The sequence below is a fragment of the Cebus imitator genome, unplaced genomic scaffold (assembly GCF_001604975.1).
Source record: "Cebus imitator isolate Cc_AM_T3 unplaced genomic scaffold, Cebus_imitator-1.0 Scaffold81, whole genome shotgun sequence".
NCBI classification, from domain to species: domain Eukaryota; kingdom Metazoa; phylum Chordata; class Mammalia; order Primates; family Cebidae; genus Cebus; species Cebus imitator.
Window position 1 is genome coordinate 2,132,279 of NW_016107396.1, and position 24,281 is coordinate 2,156,559.

Here is a 24,281-nt window from a genome sequence, read left to right on the forward strand (position 1 = left end):
CTTTTTTTTTTTTTGTTTGTTTTTGTTTTTTTTTTGACAGAATCTTGTTCTGTCACCCAGGCTTCAGCACGGTGGCACAATCTCAGTTCACTGCAACCTCCACCTTCTGAGTTCAAGCAAGCATATCAAGCCAATTTTTGTATTTTTAGTAAATATGGGGTTACACCATGTTCGCCAGGCTTGTCTTGAACTCCTGACCTCAAGCGATCTACCCACCTGGGATCCCAAAGTCCTGGGATTACAGGTGTAAGCCACCCTGCCTGGCTGAGGTTTCTTATATCCTCTTTATTACTTCCTTTTTCTTATACACTGACAGTAAGAGAGGAAATAAAAATGTAGTTTACCTAAAATGTATCTCAAGAACAGGAATTGATCTGCTGATATATGAGAGTTGAACTACTTCATTTTGTCACTTTAATGAGCCCTGTTCTTCGGCAGGCATTATTTTTAAATTATTATTCGTTATGAAGTGAAGTGTTCCCCCACCTCCAATTGCTATGTTGAACTAACCCCCAGTACTTAAGAATGTGACTGTATTTGGAGATAGGGCCTTTAATGAGGATATTAAGTTAAAATAAGGCTGTCATGATGGGCTCTAATGCAGTCTTACTGGTATCCTAATAAGAACAGGAAATTTGGAATATACAGTCACCAGGGATATACGAAACCACATGAGAGCACATTGGCGAGTCAAGGGGAGAAGCCTTAAGAGAAATCAAAGCCACCAACACATTTTCCTAGACTTGCAGCTTCCAGAATTATGAGAACATACATTTTATTGCTTAAGCCACCCAGTTTGTGGTATTTTATTATACCAGCCCTAGAAAACTAACCTGCTATCTTAAGACGGCATCAACTATTAAGTAAAAGACACTTCAATGAAGTGGGCCTTTTTTATCTTATGCCGTCATCCTGGGAAAAAACAGCATATAGAGAGAAATCAATGAGTTATGTCAGTGTGAAAACACCTCACAAAGGACTTTAATCATCAAATGGGAGATTAAAGACAAAGGCCTTCAATAATCCAATAACAACATTATATACACTGAAAGCTTGATATAAGGTCTAAAATAGGATTACATATAGGGTCAAGGAAGGGTGACAGAGCAATCTGTCGAAAGTAAGAGACTGGATAACCAAAGGACCAGTTCCTACTTAGAGAAGAAGCGATTAAGATCTCTGAACAACCTGAACACCACAGTAGGCGGATGTATGTCAGTGGTGAGCCAGCACTCTAAAATTTAAAATGTTATAGGAAAATTATTGATAGACTACTGGACCTTTTTCTTTTTTATAGATTTTACTTATTTTAGTTATCTGTGGCGAACATAAAAGCTGACTGCTAAACAAGTAACTCAAAATTTAGTAAATCGTAAAGAGCCACTATAGTATCCATTTTGATACACACTTGTGTTAAACAATGTTTTTCATTTTATATTGCCATTGTTTCTTTGAAGATTATACAGATGGAAATATGTATGTAAGCCTGAAAGCTTTACATGGATGCCAGGTCTTCTGGCTCCAAAATCCACGCGTCCCACCGCTCTGCTCTCTTGCAGGTCCTCCCCTCATACTTTGAGAAGCAACCTGCTACAGTGAGGCCGGGACAGGCTGTGGATCTCCATCTGAGAGCATCGAGAACGCTGGACCTTTAGAGTTAGAAAGAACTTTATAGTTCTTACTCATCTCACTTCACAGGTGAGGAATTCAAAGCTTGACATTTAAAAAGTAATTGAAATCGAGGGATTAAGTGACTGGCTCAAGGCTACATGGCCAGGGTTGCAATGGCACTGAGGATGTATTGCACCCTTCTCACCTACTCTACACTAAGAACCTTTACTCACCTCTCCATATCCCCATGTTATGGGCTAACTTGTGTCCCCCTAAAATTCATATGTTGAAGTCCCAACTCCCTGCCCCTCAGAATAACCATATTTGGAGATTTAAAGAGGTAATTAAGGTAATTAAGATTGAACAAGGTTTCTATAGTGTGCAGTTCTAATCTATTATGGCTGGCATATTTTCTAAATAATTTTTAATATTCACAAAAGCCTAATGGAAAGACACAAAATATGGTCTAACTAGAATTCCAGGTTTCATTGCTTTTAGGTAGAATTATACCAATGTGGTGACATCAGCTATCTCATATGCATCTGAAACTTTTAATTAGTAATATACATCTTTAATTTAAAATGAGAAAATTATGTATCATTTAACAAAGTTGATTTGCTTGATAAATTAAAAACTCAGGCTTTTTGATGAAGATTGAGCAGGAACCACTACTTTAAGCCTCCAGTTCCTTTATGTGGATCATCTAAGACCCATGATGTTTAATCCTCTTCAAATTTCTAGAGTTCTTTCAGGGATGAACTGAACAAATTATACGGCTTCAGTCATCTGTCACACCAGGGGTGTTGCGAGCCACTGTTTTCAAATCTCAGTGCTACTGAGAAATACAGCTTGCTAGATGCTGTGTTTGGTTATTTTCCTGAGAAAAAATGAAACTTTAAGTGAAAACAATCCCAAGATAACATTAAAAAACAGCCTAAATAGGGGGATAGACGTAGCTCTTTAACTTAATAGAAGCAAAACTTAAAAACCAAGATACTCAGTACATGTACTAGGGTATCAAGTGCCCACAGTAGAACATATCTGAAAGTGTGAAAACCAGTACTTTAAGCAGAAATGTACATTTTATTTAAAAAGCAGTAGCAAAGGTGTGAAGAACAGAAACTTCTATTAATAACAGAAGTTTATTAAATGCTTTATAGTAAAATATTGAGCCCACTCTGTTACAATACACAGGCTTAATGTTCTAACAAGCAAAACTGTGTCTCAATTGAGGGAAGCTTGTGATGCAAACGCAATGTGGAATTTTGGGGAGCAACACAAATGGATCCTCCTTCTGCTCTTCCATAACCGCAACACTGATGTTCAGAAATGCTTAGGTATTGGGAGAAACCTGTAGAATTTCCTGAGTATTCTATTCAACAGTTCTTACAATTATGTTACCTTAAAGGAAAACATGAAAATTTCCTGATGGAAACATCCATTTTAATATTTATTATCTTCAGTAACTAAGAAACACAATCCTAAAAATGTATTATACCATAAGAAAGTCTTTGGAGTTATCATAAGGCTTTCCAGCACACGGTAAACTTCAAGGCAATTTATCAAGAACTAAATGTTTTTGAATTACCAAGCTAGTGGCATGTGAAGGTGAAAAGAAATGTCAAGGTTAGCCGATTGTTTTCCAAATACCAGGATCTAAAACATATTGGGGGAAAATAGGATGTGGGAATGAGGGACTATTGGAAGTAACAGATGGCTAGAAAAAAGTACTGAGACTAGTTAGCATTAACTAGCATGTAATGTATCTTCATTCATTAGTCAACATTGCATTCATGTGTATAATTATTTCAGGATAGTATTTCTACAAAGTATATTGGTTTATCAAGTCAGCTTGTGAATTTTGATTCTGAATACCTAAAGTTATAGCCACTATAATTGCATTTTGATATTTATCCATAAGTATGTCTGGCATTGTCAGTGATGGCTCTTGGATACATTGTTTCTTGATATAACATCACTGAAAACAGAACTGATGTTGAAAAAATACTACCTATCTAAAACTCAGGATTCACAATAAACTTAACCAATTCACATCATTGAGCTCACACTGAAACTAGGTCTCTTTCATTTTAAATAACTTAACCAAATCCTAAAAAGAACAATTATTCAGAAAATCACAGCCTAAGGTTTACACTCATAGTCATCCATAATACGTATTGAGTATTGGGACTGAATTTGTACTCCTGGTCCGCACTTTGGTACCCTATGTTTTCCATATTGGACATTTCATTTTATAAACAGGGCAATTAAAAGTAAAGAAAATAAGTTTTAATTTGGATGCAAGTATTTTGCATTCATATTACTAAAAGAGATCATGCTTTCAAAGGAAGAGAAAATAAAATCATATGTGATTAATATAGAGTACTACAGTCACAAGTAACCCAAACATACAACCATCTTCATTACAGAACTAAGCAGCCAATTCTAATACACTACAAACCATTTGATTAAAAAGGCTTACAGCCAATGCTTTAAGAAGGAAACACCAGTGAAAATATTTTTAAATATATACCCTTGTAAAATGATATATTCCTTTAACACTAAAATCTTGTTTCAGAAGTTCCCCGCTTTAGGTTGTTACTCAAAAACTCATCATGTTCAAAACTTAAATTATTGTGAGATCTTGAAATCATAAGAAGCTTCTCCTTATTGGTAAAGTCTTTTTTGATGGCAACTTGGGGCACAAGCAACCTATCCATTGGGTCCTCTTTGTTCTCTAGTTTCATATACCCCTTGCTGTTGTTCCGATCCAACCTAGGCCAACTTGGATGTTTCCGTTGTTCTGCCTGAACAGTTAGAGTGGAGGGACCCCGGTCTAAGTCTAAGGACTTTGAGTGTGATGACAGCAAATGCAAGGACGTATTGGACCCAAACTGTCTTCTAGCAGCCCCAGGAGACAAGAGCTGTCCAGGCCCAGGCCCGAGAGCCATAGATGACTTGTACTGACTCGACAGTGACTCCCCGATGGAATTATTCCTTGGTAGCACTGTGCTGACAGGCTGGAAGGAATCACTGGTGTTGGGCAAAGGAACCACAAGGGAATCCATTGACAAATTCCTTGACCTGCTTTTGAGGTTGTCAGCATCTTCAGTGATGTTATCTATACTGGGCTCATCAATAACACAGTTATTAAGTTTGATCACAGGCAATGTAAAAGCACTGATGGATGATGACACAATTGACTTGGTTTCACATTTCTTAGAGCTGCTGGTCTTATCATCAGATGTCTTGGAAGGAGGTGGATAGAGGCCAAAGACAGAGACAGAGCTGTCAGAGAGCAACGGGGGCATAAGATGCCCAGAACTCTTACTTTCATTTAACATAAGTTCATCCTCCTCCACGGAGCTGTCCATTCGAAAACTGTTCCGAAAACCCGAGAAAGAGGCAATCGTATTTGCTGCCAATCTGGAGGCACAAGAGCTCCCATTCTGTTTTACTTCTGTTTCTCCCATCAAGCCAGTGTACATGCCGTTCATTTGCCTTTGCTCCTTGATTCTTAGCGTGTGAATGTCAATGACTGTAGAATAGATATCCCTCATGTGTATGATTTTGGTCTCTTTGTCACGGTTTTCATGAAGAATGGCATTAGCACAAATGAAAATGAAAATGCCAATCCCCATGGTGAATGGACCAAGCATTTTCATCTTATCAGAATGCAAATGCTGCTCGAAGAAGCGAACCACCACACCGCCCTCATTCCGAATGACCTGAGTTTCATTTGTTGACAGTGTTGTTTCGGCATCAATAAAATGTTCTTTTTGGGGCCAATATCCAAGAACGGCCATGGCAATTCCTATAATGGAGATGAGCACTCCTAAAATAAGAAAAAATCCAGATGGGGAATAAAGCCGGATTTTACCACGAACAACCACAACATCTGCCCGGGGCCGGCGCCTGACAGGTTTCTTCTCTTGGGTAGCAGGAGATGGACTGAGGTTGACATGCTGCTGTGATCTGGCGGAGTCTTGCCTTTTCAAGGCAGCCAGGCCGGTTATCACTCCACCAGTTGCTATCATAGCTTGGCCTTTTATTCTGGCAGAAAAAAAAAAAAAAAGGAAAAAGATGATCTAAATATGTTCTTGGGGTATCAGCATCAATTCAATTAAACAACTGTTTACATAGAATTTTTGTTGCTGTTACAGTTTCATGTGATTAAATGGGGTAGAATATCTTTAATTGACATAGTTTTGGTACAAATTTTATTTATTGACTAATGTAAATTTCTTGAGATTTCTTTTTTGGCTAAGTGACTATTTGTTTTTTTTCAGTTACATTTCTATGGATAAAATGTGAGCTCGAGGAATATTTTGTTTAAATAATTTTATCACTTATAAAATAGTCCCCTGGCCACAAGACTGATGCACTGTCTCTCTCTCTCTCTCACACACACACACAGTTATCTGTGCTATTTTAAATCACTGAACAAACACTCCAGACTGACAAAGAGGATACATTCCAGCAATTCATGGTTCTAAGACCTCTCTAGTGAAAGTCATCAATGAATTCTTAGCTACCACATTTAATTTCTCTCTCTCAATTTTCATCTTCCTTATCTCTCTGTTTCCATAGATATTACCGGCCCCTTCTTTCTCCACACTCTGTCTTCCCTAGTCTTTTATGATGTGAAGTTCTCCTACTTCTGCTCTGACCTCACTATTTCAATAGACTCACCTAAAAGTAGAACTTCTCCCTAGAGTCTTGTCCTTGGCCATCTTCTCTTCCATACTCTCCCCTGGCATTCATATCTGTTCCTACATCTTCCACTATTTCCTTTATGCTAATGAGTCCCAAGTCTATATTCCAGGTCATATCCTGACTTTCAATTTCACACCTTCCACTGCCTGTTAGGGAACATACACACATCATGTACTGCTAGCGAAGCTGAACTTACCTTCTAGCACACACCAGCTGCAGCACTTGACTTGTCTGACTTTTTTAGCAGGGTTAGTTCTCAGGTTTGGCTCTTTACAGTTATCTTCCTCTTCCAATCAGGTTCTAAATCCTAGAAATTTCCACTACATGATGTCTTTTAATTTCACCCCCCATTCTAATCCTACTCTTCCCAGCCTTGTGCAGATCTTATTACCTTTTACTAGACCATTATTATAAACCCCTAGCTGGTCTTCCAAACAATTTCTCTTCCTTTACAATCAAGATTAATCATCTCCAAAGTTTGTTTAAAGAGCAGAATAATGACAAAATATTCTCCACTACCTACCAAGGCTTAAGCTGAAATTCTAGATCCACTGACTTTGTCTCTAACTTTTCTCTTTAAAACTAAAATCTAACCAATGTTCTGTATTTCTCATTCATATTCCATTTTGTATAATTTCTGGGATTTTTGTTAACAATGTTCCAGCTGTCCAGAATCCACCCCCTCCCCACCCTTGGTCTTCACATATGGACAACTGGCTAGGCATCAAAGCTCATATTCCACTTTCCTTATAAAGTCTTCTCTAGCTGACCCACTGCACCCCATGCAAGCACATTTATTCCTCAGATCACTTTATAATGGCAGGTTTTCTATGGTACTCATAATATAATATCACAGTTCTTCTACTTCTTATGATCAAACATCAAATTTAGTTCTTATTTTTATTACCAGAAACATTCACTGTAGTGGCTTCACATGGCCAGTGTTCAAGAAATATTTGCTAAAATGCTGAATGAGGGATAAATGACTACCATATTATTGTACTAACTTTCCTAGTTGAAAATATGAACAAACTATCCAAACAAAAATCAACATTTGGTAAAATAGCTATCCTGATTTATAATAAATGGTTCTCATGCTGCCATATCTAGCTGGTAGGAAACAAGAAGATATTTTAAGTCCCACAGGTCTTTGGCAAATTTCAGAGAGAGTTTCTTCAGGGCATCAAATCTCATTTTGCAGCACTGATCTCTCCTTTTGAATTTCTATTTATGATTTCTAAATTGTGTTTAAATAACAGGGTTGTGGTTGGTATCTACAGTTTCAACAAGCCAGTGAGTAAATCCAGTCTTCAGTTAAATTATAACTAGGATTAAAATAGTTTTATATTGGAAGAACAAACTAAATTGTAATCTGTTGCTCTAGTCTATGAAATTTATCAAAGTATACATACTACAGATTAGAACCTTCCCAAACCTTTGCTAAAATAAAGCTTAGTGTCAACCTATCTCTTCTTGAACCAAAAGCCATTTCAAATGTTTCAATTAAATGCTTAGATTAGATAGCAGCCATCTAGTCCAGTTATTTCCATATGGTGGGCTTAAGGATTTAGTCTGAAATCCTTCTGAGTAGAATAGAAACAAGGGCAAAAGCTTTTCATTTAATTTAAAAGCAATAAAAGTGAATTACATTCCATACAGATTTCTAGTCCTCCCCCACTTTTTAAAACATTAGCACTACCATTTTCTGTTCAGGAGGCTGATAGAGGAAAGGAGGTTAGAAGAGAAAAGATATTTTAAGAAACATATATGAGGAAGGAAAGGTGAAAAAGAGACATGGATGACTGAGCTTGCATGTGAAGAAAAGTGAGACAGGAAGAAAAAGCAAGGGTAGCTTTAAAGTATGAAAATTTATAGAAACAAAAAGAGGCAAAAATTCCAGAGTAGTTCAGAAATAAAGAATATAATGGATGGGGGGATCACAGTTTCTTCAGCCATTCTCCTGTTCAGGCCCAAAGATTAGCAAAATCAAGTTTGGTGCCAATGTCCCTTAATTCTGTTCAAGGCAATTCAATACTACACGAGGCTCTATTATGACTCGCGGTCCCAATCTAGACCCCGAGAGGAAAGCAAAGGTAAGAAAATTCAAACATGGTTTCAAAGAGCTTGAAACCTAATGAAGGAGCTAACAGATCCACATAAAACAGAATGAGATAACTCCTAGAATGAAAGCTTCCATTAGGGAAGAATCTTTCAATAGGCTTCACACAGGAGATAGCATATAGATCACAGTCAAAAATCAGTTTAGCAGCATTTCAGGAAGGTCAAGGGAAAGAAAGCAGGCTAGGGAACAGGACCTTGGCCAGCACACAACTCAGTGCTACAGGAGGTCAACTAGGTAAGTAAGGTCAGGGCAAGAGGGAGGGTCAAGTCTTGGGACTTTGCAAATGCTAATCCTAAATGCTGCAATTTTATACACATCTGCCATGGAGTTGGAGTAACACATAAATAATGCTGTTGTTATTTTAGAAAAATTAGTAGATGAAGGCAGGAATGGGGGACCAATACTGGGAAATGGCATGAGGATGCTAAAGGCAGTTTCACAAGAAGCCTAGTGAAGGCTGGGTACAGTGGCTCACATCTAGTACTCTAGCACTTTGGGAAGCCAGGTGGGAGCATCACTTGTGGCCAGCAGTTCAAGACCAGCATTGACAACTTAGCAAGTTAGCCGGGCATGGTTGCACATGCCTGTAGTCTCAGCTACTGAGGAGGTTAAGGCAGGAGGATCCGTTGAGCCCAGGAGCTGGAGGCTGCAGTGAATTATGATCATGCCATTGCACTTCAGCCTGGGTGATACAGCAGCCTGGCTCTCTGAAAATAGAGAGAGAGAGAGAGAGAGAGAGAGAGAGAGAGAAATTGAGGATTTCTGGCAAGATGGCCAAAGAGGAACAGCTCTGGTGCGCAGCACCCAGTGAGAACGATGCAGAAGGTGGGTGATCTCCACATTTCCAGTTGAGGTACCCAGTTCATCTCACTGGGACTGGTTGGGCACTGGCTGCAGCCCAAGGAGGGCGAGCCAAAGTTGACTAGGGGTCACCTCACCCAGGAAGTGCAAGGGGCCGGGGAACTCCCTGCCTAGTCAAGGGAAGCCATTATGGATTTTTCCCAGCACTCTGGCTCAGATACTGTGCTTTTCCCACAGTCTTCACAACCTGCAGAACAGGAGATTCCCTTCAGTGCTACAACATGAGCACTCCAGGATTCTAGCATAAAACTGGGTGGCCGTTTAGGAAGACACCAAGCTAGGTGTCTAAGGGGATCCAGAGAGAAAGGTTGGGTTACCCACAAACGAAAGCCCATCAGACTCATAGTGGATCTCTTGGCAGAAACCCTACAAGCCAGAAGAGAGTGGGGGCCAATATTCAACATCCTTAAAGAAAAGGATTTTCAACCCAGAATTTCATATCCAACCAAACTAAGCTTCATAAGCAAAGGAGAAATAAAATCCTTTATAGACAAGCAACTACTGAGAGATTTTTGTCACCACCATGCCTGTCTTACAAGAGTTCCTGAAGGAAGCACTAAACATGGAAAGAAACAGCCAGTACCAGCCACTGCAAAATCATACCAAATTGTAAATACCATCGACACTATGAAGAAACTGCAGCAACTAATGGGCAAAACAACCAAATAGCATCAAAACGGCAGGATCAAATTCACACATAACACTAATAACCTTAAATGTAAATGGGCTAAATGCCCCAATCAAAAGACACAGACTGGCAAATTGGATAAAGAGTCAAGACCCATCAGTGTGCTAAATTTAGGAAACCCATCTCTTGTTCAAAGACACACATAGGCTCAAAATAAATGGATGGAGGAAGATTCACCAAAAAAATGGAAAACAAACAAACAAACAAAAAACAGGGGTTGCAATCCTACTCTCTGACAAACAGACTTTAAACCAACAAAGATCAAAAGAGACAAAGAAGGGCATTACACAATGGCAAAGGAATCAATGAAACAAGAAGAGCTAATTATCCTAAATATATATACACCCAATACAGGGGTACCCAGATATATAAAGCAAGTTCTTAATGACCTACAAAATAGTAGATCAACGAGACAGAAAATTAACAAAGATATCCAGGACTTGAACTGAGCTATGGACCAAACAGACCTAATAGACATCTACAAAACTCTCCATCCCAAATCCACAGAATATATATTCTTCTCAGCACTACATCACACTTATTCTAAAAATTGACCACATAATTAGAAGTAAAACACTCCTCAGCAAATGCAAAAGAATGGAAATTGTAACAGTCTCTCAGACCACAATGCAATCAAATTAGAAGTCAGGATTATGAAACTCACTGAAAACTACACAACTACATGGAAACTGAACAACCTGATCCTGAATGACAACTGGATAAATAATGAAGACAGAAATAATGATGTTCTTTGAAACCAATGAGAACAGACACAATGTACCAGAATCTCTGGGACACATTTAAAGCAGTGTGTAGAGGGAAATTTATAGCACTAAATGCCCAAAAGAGAAATGAGGAAAGATCTAAAATTGACACCCTAACATCAGATTAAAAGAGCCAGAGGAGCAAGATCAAACAAACCCAAAAGCTAGTAGAAGACAAGAAATAACTAAGATCAGAGCAGAACTGAAGGAGATAGAGACACAAAACAAAAAAAAAAAAAAACAGTGAATCTAGGAGCTGGTTTTTTGAAAAGATCAACAAAATACATAGACTGCTAGCTACACTAATAAAGAAGAAAAAAGAGAAGAAGCAAATAGATGCAATAAAAAAATGATAAAGGGGATATCACCACAGATCCCACAGAAAGACAAACTACCATCATAGAATACTATAAACACCTCTATGCAAAAATAAATAAATCTAGAAAAAATTGATAAATTCCTAGACACTTAAATTCTCCCAAGACTAAACCAGGAAGAAGTTGAATCCCTGAATAGACCTGTAACAAGGTTTAAAACTGAAGCAGCAATTAATAGCTGACCAACGAAAAAAAGTCCAGGACCAGACAAGTTCACAGCCGAATTCTACCAGAGTTACAAAGAGGAGGTGGTACCATTCCTTCTGAAACTATCCCAGAAATAGAAAAAGAGAGAATCCTCTCTAACTTATTTTATGAGACCAACATCATCCTGATACCAAAACCTGGCAGAGACACAATTAAAAAAGAAAATGTCAGGCCAATATCCCTGATGAACATTGATGCAAAAATCCTCAATGAAATACTGGCAAACCGAATCCAGTAGCACATCAAAAAGATTATCCATTATGATCAAGTCAGCTTCATTCCTGGGATGCAAGGCTGGTTCAATATATGCAAATCTATAAATGTAATCCATCACATAAACAGAACCAAAGACAAAAACCACATGATTATCTCAACAGATGCAGAGAAGGCCTTCGACAAAATTCAACACTGCTTTATGCTAAAAACTCTCAATAAACTAGGTATTGATGATAATAAGAGCTATTTATGATAAACCCACAGCCAATATCATACTGAATGTGCAAAAAGTAGAAGCATTCCCTTTTAAAACTGGCACTAGACAAGGATGCCCTCTGTCATCATTCCTATTCAACATAGTATTGGAAGTTCTACCCAGAGCAGTCAGGCAAGTTAAAGATATAAAGGGTATTCAATTAGGAAAGGAGGAGGTCAAATTTTCTCTAACTGCAGATTACATGATTGTATATTTAGAAGACCCCATTGTTTTAGCCCCAAATCTCCTTAAGCTGATAAGCAACTTCAGCAAAGTCTCAGGATACAAAATCAATGAGCAGAAATTATAAGCCTTCCTATACACCAATAACAGAAAGCCAAATCATGAGTGAACTGCCATTCACAACTGCTACAAAGAGAATAAAATATCTAGGAACACATCCAACAAAGGATGTGAAGGACCTCTTCAAGGAGAACTACAAACCACTGCTCAAAGAAATAAGAGAGGACACAAACAGATGGAAAAACATTCCATGCCCATGGTTAGGAAGAATCAATATCATGAAAATGGACATACTGCCCAAAGTAATTTACAGATTGAATGCTATCCCCATCAAGCTACCATTGACTTTCTTCACAGAACTGGAAAAAACCACATTAAACTTCATATGGAACCTCAAGAGAGCCAGCATAGCCAAGACAATCCTAAGCAAAAAGAACAAAGCCAGAGGCATCCTGCTACCTGACTTCAAACTATACTACAAGGCTACAGTAATCAAAACAGCATGGTACTGGTACCAAAACAGAGATATAGACTAATGGAATAGAACAGAGGCCACGGAAGTAATGCCACACATCTACAACCATCTGATCTTTGACAAACCCGACAAAAGCAATGGGGAAAGGATCCCCTATTTAATAAATGGTGTTGGGAAACCTGGCTAGCCATGTGCAGAAAGCTGAAACTGGACCCCTTCCTTATACCTTAGAAAAATATTAACTCCAGGTGGATTAAAGATTTAAACATAAGACCTAATGCCATAAAAACTCTAGAAGAAAACCTAAGCAATACCATTCAGGACATAGACATAGGCAAGGACTTCATGACTAAAACACCAAAAGCAATGGCAACAAAAGCCAAACTGGACAAACGGGATCTAATTAAACTAAAGAGCTGCTGCACGGCAAAAGAAACAAGCATTAGAGTGAGTCAGCAACCAACAGAATGGGAAAAAATTTTACAAACTACCCATCTGACAAAGGGCTAGTATCCAGAATCTACAAAGAACTTAAACAAATTTACAAGAAAAAAACAAGCGACCCCCATCAAACAGTGGGTGAACGATATGAACAGATACTTCTCAAGACATATATGAGGCCAATGAACACATTAAAAAATGTTCATCATCACTGGCCATTAGAGAAATGCAAATCAAACCACACTGAGATACCATCTCATGCCAGTTAGAATGGTGATCATTAAAAAATCAGGAGACGACAGATGCTGGACAGGATGTGGAAAAATAGGAACACTTTTACACTGTTGGTGGGAGTGTAAATTAGTTCAACCACTGTGGAAGAGGGTGTGGCAATTCCTTGAGGATCTAGATCTAGAAATACCATTTGACCCAGCAATCCATTACTGGGTATATATCCAAAGGATTATCAATTATTCTACTATAAAGACACATGCACACATATGTTCATTGTGGCACTGTTTACAATAGCAAAGAGTTTGAAATCAATTCAAATGCCCATCAATGATAGACTGTATCAAGAAAATGTGGCACATATACACCATGGAATACTCTGCAGCCATATAAAAGGATACTATGCATCCATGTCCTTTGCAGGGACATGGATGAAGCTGGAAATCATCATTCTCAGCAAACTGATACAAGAACAAAAAAACCAAATACCACATATTCTTACTCAAAAGTGAGTGTTGAACAATGAGAACACATGGACACAGGGAGGGGAACATCACACATATGGGCCTGTCAGAGGGTGGGTGAAGAGGGTTGGGATATCAAGGGAAGGGGGGATGGGGAGGGATAGCACTTGGAGAAATACTTAATGTAGATGATAAGGTGCAGCAAACCACCATGGCACATGTATACATATGAAACAAACCTGCACATTCTGCACACATACCCCAGAATTTAAAGAATAACAAAAAATAGAAGAAAAAAGAAAAAAGAAGCCTTGTGCAGCTAAAAATCTATAGTGAGTGAATCTACAAGCTCTGCATCTTCAAACTGTAATGCCATTTGGTCCACAGTGTTCAGTATATGCAAAAACAGCCCAAAAAAATACCTTTTTTTGGTCAATGCTGCAAAGATACATGCCCTCCATCCTACACTTTTATGACTGTTTTTCATTTTGTATGTTTTTCTATGGCATGAGGGTTTAAGAACCCTGTTAACTAGTCTCCTCCTTGTAAAAGCCATACTTTTCTAAGTTTTAATGTTAGTAATAACGGACCATACTGCTTATGGTCAGGCACTGCTCTAAGGGCTTCAGTACAAAAACATTTATTCTCACAACAATTCTGGAGGTGTACGAATCATAATATCTATTTTTCATGTTTCTGAGGCTAAACATCGCTTAGGTCACTTGCCTGGGGTCACATAGCTGGGAGGTAGCCCCAGAGCCTGTGGTCTTAGAGTATTTGAGAAGGGGAAGGGCCTCCAGATTTGCTTTCACTTGAGGTTTTCTTTTTTCTTATTCTGGTTCCTGTTTCCATAATAACACCAAATGCTAAAGAATGCTGCTCGGCCTTTAAAACTAGGCCTGTGGACCAACCAACTTCCATTTTTCAAATCCCAATGACTGCCTACAAAAAGTGAGGGGGAGTACATAAGTTTGAAGGCCTCACCTTGGGTGAGTATCTGGCCACTTGCGCCTGTCCAGATCCCCTTTAGCGTATGAAGACGCAGACTCAAAAGAGACCATATCTCTACCTCCACATCCTCCTCTTTGCTCTCCACCATGGCTGACAGGGCAGGTCCGGGACTTGCTCCTTCAAAGATCCAAGTGAAGGATTTTACTACATTGAATTTCATTTTGTTAACTGGAGCACAGAATTTCTGCTTAACAGTCTCTTTGGATCCTAAGCCTGGCTTCCAAAGTCATGTTGTCCCTCTCAATTTGTGTTCATTTGCAAATATTACAAATCTGACTTCCAAAGCTTCACCCAAGTTTTTGGAAATTAAAGCATAGAGCAAAGAAAGCTCTGTGATATTCCACTAGAGACTTCTTTCTAGGTAGATGCTGTTCATTTGTTTAGATATTCATTTAATTCCAATAAAAATGGACACCTGGCATCAGAGTAGACACTGGGCTCAAAATATGTTTCCTGGCCCCAGACTATATTGATCAGCAACCATCAGTTTGATGGTGTCATTCAACTGGCTATAAGTAACTCTAACTAGAAGGTCAGCCACACTTAATGTTTCCATATACTCTATAAAGAGATCATGTCGAAGGCCGAGTTAAAAGACAAATATGGGCTGGGCGCGATGGCTCACATCTGTAATCCTAGCGACTTTGGAAGGCCGATGTGTGAGAACTGCTTTAGCCCAGGAATTCAAGGCCATCCTGGGCAACATAGCAAGACCACGTCTCTTAATTTAAAAAAAAATGACAAATATGAACATACTCTGCAGACAACCAAAAATACAAAATTAGTTTGGGCTAGCTTTTGGCCACATGTAGATCATCCTTTTTTTTTTCCATTCCCTGCTCATAAACCAGCCACAATTTTGCTAAGCAATAGACATCAAGATTACTAGCTTGAAATTCACAAAACACGTGTTCTTTACTTTGCAAACTAGGATACTGCTGGGCTATCTTCAGGCCTTCGCCATCTCACATAAATCTGAGTCATTGTGGGTCGTGGAAACCAACTTTAGGAAATCTTATTATCCACCTTCCTCACTAGAGAGAGATGTACTCAGGCCTGCCCTCAAGCCCGCTGTCTGCGTGCCTCTCTTGGGTTTACTTCCCTTTGAGCCATGCTTATTTTACCCTTTGCAGACAAAAGCTCTTCTTGACGAGAAGGTTTCTGCTTTGTGTATCACATGTACACCACATACTGTCCATTCTAATCTTCAGGCTTACCTCTCCTATTTTTGTTCTCATACTAATCTTAAAAGCCTTATTGCTGTTGTTCTTTACCCTTTTTACAAGCCTAAGCACATTCTGGTATTTGCTTTTTCTGGCACCAATCCATCCAGTTTTCAGTATTCCCACACTCTTAGAAGTCTATTCCTATATATTTAGGTCTCTAACCACACTGGCCCACTATTCTGACCACATTGTGAGCCTATAATACATTAGACATGGTTCAGTTATATTTGAGATGATAATTACATAGGCTTACAAGTTGAGAGACTTCAGATATCTTTGGGCCCAGACTTTTTTTTTTTTTTTTTTTTTAGCTAACTAAAGACCGGGAATGTAACTGAAGATCAAACACCAAATTAGCAGACAGAATAGAATTGAAAGACAAGTTTTCAGGCTCCCAGTCCAGTGTTCATTCTTGTTTATATGTTCCCCTTTCTACTGTTTTTTTTTTTGTTGTTGTTGTTGTTGTTGTTTTTTATGCTGTCCCAGTGCCTGGCAGAGTGCCAGGCATGTACTTAAATGCTCAGTATCTGTTGACTGTGAACTGAGTTGATTAAGTCTTGAGTATGGCTAAAATGTTCCAGGCGCTAGGGACACAAAGTTCATAAAACCTCGTCCCTGATTTCAAGGAGTATGGAGTCCAGTGGGAAAGCAATAGAAGTAAACATTTAAAATAATTGCTATGATGGAGTTACAGGAGCTTTGGAGAATGTTCTCTATACTATCTGGAGGAATCAGGAGAGGCTTCCAAGAAGTGGTAGCAGTTAATGAAGGCTTGGCACACCAGTGAGGGTATGCCATGCAGATAGATTCTAATTCATCCTTGTTCCTGACATTTCATGAGGGTCCCTGCCCTCCGATTTTTCATCATCTTCCCAGTTGGAGTGTGACTTATTTTAAATATAGTTGATACTGACTTATTTATATGTTTGAATTTTTATCTTTATCTGGAGGTTTAAAAATTCACCAGAATGTGAGGCTGTCTGCCCGAAGGAAGTAAAAATTAATCTATGCCTTGAGTACCAAACAAAAACATTATATAAAAACCCCATGTGGTATCCACAAATGTGACAGATGGAAATATTTTCTGTTCAAGCTAGAACAGTTTTAGGACTTTCTTCCCAGTTGAGACATTTCAAACTTTTAGAATAGGATTTTTAATCTATATCTTTACCAGAATTGAAAAAAGAAAATTCATATGGGTTACTAAGAGTTCAGTCACATAAAGTTTAAAAAATAAGAATAGAATAAAAATCTTCTTTGGCAGGCATGGTGGCTCATGCCTGTAATCCTAGAAATAGGCTGAGGTGGGCAGATCACCTGAGGTCAGGAGATCGAGACCAGTCTGGCCAACATGGTGAAACCCCATCTCTACTAAAAATAAAAAAAGTTAGCTGAGTATGGTGGTGGTCGCCTGCAATCCCAGCTACTCAGGAGGCTGAGGCAGGAGAATCACTTGAACCTGGGAGGTGGAGGTTGCAGTGAGCAAAGATTGTGCCATTATACTCCAGCACTGGCAACAAGAGTGATACTGTCTCAACAGCAAACAAACAAAATATTTTAGTGTGTAGCATAATGGTTTTTCACATCAATACTGGAATCAGAGATGGGGGCCCATGTCTTTGCTTCCTTACTTGGTAGCCATGCAAGTGGCTTTTCTTATCTCAGTTCCTCTGTCTATAAAACGGTAAAGCCTTGTTTAATACACACAGTATATAATGCACTTGAGGCAGAAGACCTCGGGGTGCTTGAATCCCTACACAGCACTTAATACTTGATAACCACACTTGAACTGAATGAACCTCTTGGAGTCTCAGTTCCTTTATTTGTAAAATGGGTATAGTAACAGTACCTGTAGGACTGCTGTGAAGCAGAGGAGATAATGAATGCAAAGGACAGCTCAGTGTCTGGCAATTAAAGTCTACATGAGTGATATCAGTGATATTAGCTGGGTCTGACTACAAGGAATTTTCAAAGATAAGTTATGTATATGATGCTTACTTTTGTGTTGATTATAAGAGGTTCTCAATAAACAATAGCTATTACTATTCATAGCTCACATTATCCTTTTACTGCTCTGCTAGGCAAATTAAAAATGTACTAAGGTAGGTAATTAATGATGGCTTGCTGTCCACGAAGAGGACTGCAAGTTTGTTCTGAGACTTAGAGTCAAAATCCATCTGAATGGTATCTGTATATTTTAGTGGCAAAAGCATTAACAATTTCATAGTTAAAAAGAACAGTTGATTTATGTGAGAAAGACGGGAGATATAGAAAGAATAAAGCATACCTTTTTAAAATTCCTTCCACTTCTTCATATTTGGAGACTTGTCTTGTGACAAACATAAAAGCAATAAGAAAAACAAGGTAGGAAAACCTAAACCAGTCCATCTGATGTTTTTAGTTATCTTAGTGACGCAATTGGATCAAATGCATGAGTAATCTGATCAATTGTGCAAGCACTATTCTGTTTCCATTGGGAGACCCAGGCATAAAACTAACTGAAAATGAACAGCAATATGGGGCCTGGGCATATGGGGAGTAGAGAAGATGCCTTAAGGGTGATATGATGTGAAAATCTGCAAAATGTTAATTCTGTGACAAGTTTAAGCTATGATTTTAAGGACACATTCTGAAGATCTTTACTGGTCTACCTTGGAGAGAATTGTTTCTCAATAATCAGTATGGTTCTACATTTGCATGAATGCTGGAACTAAAAGGAAATACAAAATGTTTAGATAATTCACAAAATGATATTCAAGTCATTAAATGTAAAATATCACTTTATGGTCAAGTACATCTTGCAGAAAGTGCTAGAAATAGAGACTAGATTGCCTTTGGAAATCTGTACCTGTTCTGTTAGTAATGCCTTCAAAACCTGCCAGCCTGACAAACTGTAAAATATGGGCCCACACCAATTATAAGCAATGTAACAATGACAGAGAACAACTGCTCTCCAAAGACTAAAAGCCAGAAGCCCGTAGAATACAGATGTCTCCAGAAGGCTAAGTAACAGATCCATAATGAGCTCAAAAAACACCCTGCTGAGACCCTATGGGAGACATTTTCTGCAGGAACAGAAGAAATTAGAAGGCCGTTTCCCTCCAAGTAGAAATATGCTTTCCATTCCACATCCCAACTCTGGACAAGCTCTTATACAATCACTGTCACACTCCCCATTCTCTGCATTTCCTGACAGGAAGGAGACTTGAAACTGGTAATAGAGAAATTATCACTAAAAATGTCACCAATCTACTAAGATGCAGGACAGTGGCTGAGATATTCCTGGATGAACAACTGAAGCATTTAAAATCACAAAGTGGACTTTTTATAGAGATCTTTCCACTGCAGGAAAACATATAGTAATTTCACTTAGAGGATACTGGCTATGTTTTTGGAGACACCATTGAATAGTGAGACTCTAATAAGTATTAATATCCTTTCCAGTGATTTTTAAATACCTGTAAAATCCCACACACTGTTGGCTTTCCTACAGGACAAGGCGGAAAGCTGGGGGATAATAGCAATTTAAATTCTAGTTGCTCTTCGTACTATTAAATATCTTGCATAAATAAGTCTATGCTTTGGCAAGTAACACAGCTGTGTCCATACTGTTAGAACTTAACTGCTCCAAATAAGGAGCCATTTCTCACCAAGATAAAATCTCCATCTAAATGAGCAATGAGTTGTGCCATCTTTTAAACCAGACTAATATACTGTACATTAAATTTCTTAAGAAGTTTTCCAATTGATGGTAGCTCAATTAATAGTAAAGCATTCTTAAGAATCTATACAAACATAAGAAAATGGTTCAAATCACATCATTTCTGCTGGAGAATTTTACATTTTTTTTTCCATAAGTAAAATTTAAGTAAGATCGTCCTTAAAGCAAGGTAGAAAGAGGTGTGAAGGGAGACTTCCTGGGGGATGGCAAGACCAAACCTCCCACCACTCACAAGAAGAATGATCGCACTTGGAAATGCAAATTTCTTTTAGCATTTGAAGATCATATAGGGGTTTTTCAGAGAAACCCCACAGATGAAACCTTAATGGTAAATTTACTATTTAAAAAAAAAAGGAAGGTAGTGGAGATGCCTGCAACTATTTCTGGACTATTTCTGTTTTTATCTTTTTCCCTCTCTTCTCCTACTTGTGCAGGTTAGTGGCAGCAAGGTGAATTGAAGAAATCATAGATTTTCAGATTTTCAATTTTTAAAATGTATTTCTCAGTTTGTTTTTCTCTCATCTATTTTCTTTGGAAACTACTTGCTATAGACTGAAGATTTATGTCTCCTCAAAATCTACATGTTGAAATCCTAGCCCCCACGGTAGTGGTATTAGGAGACAGAGTCTTTGGGAGGTGATTAGATCCTGAGGGCAGAATCCGTAAATGGGATTAGTGCCCTCATAAGGGGAGTCCCAGAGAGCTCCCTTACCCCTTCTACCATGTGAAGACACAATAAGAAGACAGCATCTATGAACCAGGTATACTGTATCTGCTGGTATGTTGGACTTCCCAGCTTTCGGAACTGTGATAAGTAAGTTTCTGTTGTTTATAAGCCATCCAGTCTATAATGTTTTTGTTATAGCAGTCAGAACAAAGTAGGACACTCCACATGCTCATGGTAAAAACGCAGCAGTGCAAAATGAAGAGGGAGTTGCTTCAGCCTCCAGTTCCCTTTCCCCAACGTAAGCATGGTGTTGGATTTCTTATAGCTATATCCAGAGAAGAGAGAAGAATGTTTTCTCATTTATTTTTCTAGAACTGATTTTTAGTAGTTTTTTACATATTGAGGAAATCAGGTTTCTGGTTGTAATATGCATGGCAAGCATGTTTAATTTATATTTTTATTTGATTGTATCTTTTATCACACAGGAACATTCAATTGTATATTCAATGGTTAATCCTATCAGTATGGTTTCATGTCATCATTAGAAAAAACCTTCTGCAGTCTAAGATTATATTTAAAACATTCTCTCATGTCTCTTTCCAGTAATTTTATGGTTTAATTCCTTGCATTTAAATTTTCTGATGTACTGAAATTTCTTTTTGTGTAAGAATCAGGCAGGGATCTAACTATTGTTTACAGGTAAACAATCACTCTTCCCTTGGTTTGAAATACTACCTACATTACATATCAATTTCATATATTTGTACTGTATACCAAATCCAGCATGTATTTGGGTCAATATTAAGAGATACCATTCTGTTTCATTAAACTGTCAATTAACATGGCAGAACCAAACAGATATTTGAATATCTGATTAGGATTAGCCTATTCTCATTTTTTTCATATCTTATGATTTTTTGGTGTTTTCCAGTGAGTTCTATTGCTTCTGTTTTTTGTTCGTTTGTTTAGAGATAGAGTTGCCCAGGCTGGAGTGCAGTGGCACAGTCTTGGCTCACTGCAACCTCTGCCTCCGAAGTTTGAGTAATTCTCTTGCCTCAGCCTCCTGAGTAGCTGGGATTACGAGCTCATGCCTCCATGCCCAGCTAATTTTTGTATTTTTAGGAGAGACAGGGGTTTTATCATGTCAGCCAGGCTGGTCTTGAACTCCTGACCTCAGGTGATCCATCCATATCGGCCTTTGAAAGTGCTGGGATTCCAGGCATGAGCCACCACTCCTGGGCTCATTATTTTTCTTTGTCAAAAGTTTCTGGTCTGTTCTTACACATCTTATGTTGCACATGAACTTTAGAATTTTATTTTTAAAAACCTAATTAGTAATTTTTATGGAATAATGCTAAATCTATACGTAAATATATGGAAAACTGATGTTGTTACACTGCTGTGGCATTTTATCAACAAATAAGTTTTGTGTCATAGTTTTTTTTTTTAACATAGACCTTTCCCATTTCTTGTTACTTTTTATCTCCTGGGTATTCTGTCATTGGGTTTCTATTGTATATTGGTATACAATACAACTGGTATTGTATATTTCTTTTACTCCCATTTCTATTGTCAAGTAGTTGTTTGAATGTAGGAAGGCTACAGATTTTGTGCATTGATTTTGTACTAAACCACATTACTAAACTTGCTAGCTATTTAAGAAAAAGTTTCCATTTCATTCTCTCAAGTATTCTAGAAATACAATAGGTTATATAGTATTATTTGCCTCCCTTTTCCTAATTTTAAAACCTACAATTGCTGTTTTCTAACTGTATCACTTAGTACCTCCAGAGCAAGGGGAAACACAACTGGGATGAACGTGTACATCCTGGCCTCGCTCCTGAATTTAATGGGCACACCTATTGTTTCGCCACTGAAGTATCAATCAATCAGTGCCTGCTTTATCAAGAGTTTTCACCTAGAATTCCAGGAGACAAAATTAATTGGTTCGGAGTTGCTGTCAGAGAGAAAGCTCTCTACCTAGAGAGGAAAACAGAGAAAGTGAAACAAACGAGCAGAGACAAGGCAAAGAGAAGAAAAAAGAAAAGGGTGAAGGATAAAGTACAGGAAGAGAAGGAGAAAGTTGTATTGGGGGAGGAGAAAACTATGGTTTAATGACAACATTAAATATTGGAAAGCATGAATAAGAATTCCTATATGCCTTCTTAAATGTCCTTACTTCTTAAAAACAGTATCTTCTTTGAAAAAAACATGTATCTAAGGACAGGAATTTTCTGCCTGAGATTTTCAAGATTACTGAATTATCTACAGAATATATGAGCTGAAAAGGGAAAATTGAGAAGAATGACAAATTGCCTAAGATGTCAGGAATACAAAAGATATTAGAAAGAATGCTTAGCAGTAAAGTGAGTTCAAGGGAAGCCTCACATAACAATAACAGGACAAAACAATGTTTCTAGAAACACCATACATAGATACTACCAGTTTCTACAAGGATAGTGTAATTTGGAATCATGAGGCAGATATTCTTAACCTCAAGTATCTGCTACAAATTATAATGGTTTGTTTCCTCTGCAACATCCTGTTAGAGATAGCAAGCCAAGAGAAAAGTGGGCAAAAAACTTTGATAGTTGATTCACAGAAGAAAAAAACATAGATGTTCTGTTAAAAAATGAAAAGAATAATGAGCAAAGAAATCCAAGGTAATCTCAAAAGTAAAAATATTCACTTACCAACTGGCAAAAATGAAAACAAAAAAGGAGATTGATTATGACCATTATTGGGGAGGTTTAAGGAAGAAGCACTAATAAGCTGTCAATGAGAGGACAAATTGGTACTGTTCGTGAGGGTAACGTGAGAAAGACTTTCAAAAATTGAAATGTCCATTCCCTTTGCCACCCACTGCTTGCTGACTGCCAAGTTCCCTTCTATGAATCCTTTCAAAAGATTTGCCCAAGAATACATGAAACTATGTATAAGGATATTCACTGCAGCACGATAGTAATGGCAACAACTTGGAATCAACTTAAATGCTCAGCAACAGAAAAGTGGTTAAATCAATCATGCTGCCTCTATATAACGGAATAGTATACACTATTTAAAAGGATTAATATACACTAACAATGAAAAATGTTCACAAGACATTTCTGACATTGTAGAACAGAAATAAAGAGTTAGATCCTGTTTACGGCAAATATACAGAATGTTATTGATGATAGGTAACAGAAGGCTCACTTATACGTAACTGTATAACTGACCTTATACAAGGAACATTCACTACTTTTATCTCATTTCCAAGTTGGAACTCTAAATACAGAGCAAAAAAAGGATGTTGAATCTAGGAACATTAAGAGTAAAAGGCAAACCAGTCTGGTACCTATTAGGTGTACTTGCTCATTTAAATAAGGTGGAGTGAAGCCTTTGGGGCAAAAATGCAGGACCAGAACAACTAGAAAATAGCTAAAGTCACAAACCAGACTAAATGGGAAGTTCAGGAAAGAAAGACTTATTTATGACACATTATAATCTTGAAGCACTGAAAACAATTCTACCCACTTGGATAACACCTGAATCTATTGGGTGTAAAGAAACATAGAGGACATGGACACAGGGAGGGAAGCACTACAGACTGGGGTCAGTTGGAGGGAAATAGGGGAGGGACGGTGGGGGGTGGGGAGCTGGGGAGAGATAGCAAGGGGAGAGATGCCAGATGTAGGTGATGGGGAGGAAGGCAGCAAATCACACTGCCACGTGTGTACCTATTCAACAATCTTGCATGTTCCTCACATGTACCCCAAAACCTAAAATGCAATAAAATAAATAAATGGGGGAAAAAAATAGGGGATGAATTAAGAATTGGTATCTGCCTTTATGAAATTTATACTCAAGAATCTGTTTAAGGCTAATGCTGTGTATTGTAAAGCAAATGAAAAGTAAGCCTTAAACAGCATTGATGAACTTTCTCTGTACCTGGGTCATCCTAACGTATTGATAGCTTCCTTCTGGTCTCCAAAAGGAGGTGGC

General features: G+C 38.1%; 1 protein-coding gene across 2 annotated transcripts in view; it reads right to left on the reverse strand.

The window, feature by feature from the left end:
* Window positions 1-2,674: 2,674 nt before the first annotated feature.
* The window catches only part of TMEM200A (transmembrane protein 200A), a 62,368-nt gene continuing 40,761 nt past the window's right edge, over window positions 2,675-24,281 (reverse strand). The window contains exons 1-2 of one of the 2 annotated variants that reach the window (XM_037740226.1): window positions 18,197-18,283; window positions 2,675-5,664 (exon numbers count right to left, since the gene is read on the reverse strand). In XM_037740226.1, the coding sequence (XP_037596154.1) occupies window positions 4,173-5,664; window positions 18,197-18,252 (1,548 nt within the window). In that variant the 5' untranslated portion in view covers window positions 18,253-18,283 and the 3' untranslated portion in view covers window positions 2,675-4,172. Of the gene's footprint in view, window positions 5,665-18,196; window positions 18,284-24,281 lie in introns of those variants that run through there. The other variant, XM_017533273.2, reaches the window with a different exon arrangement.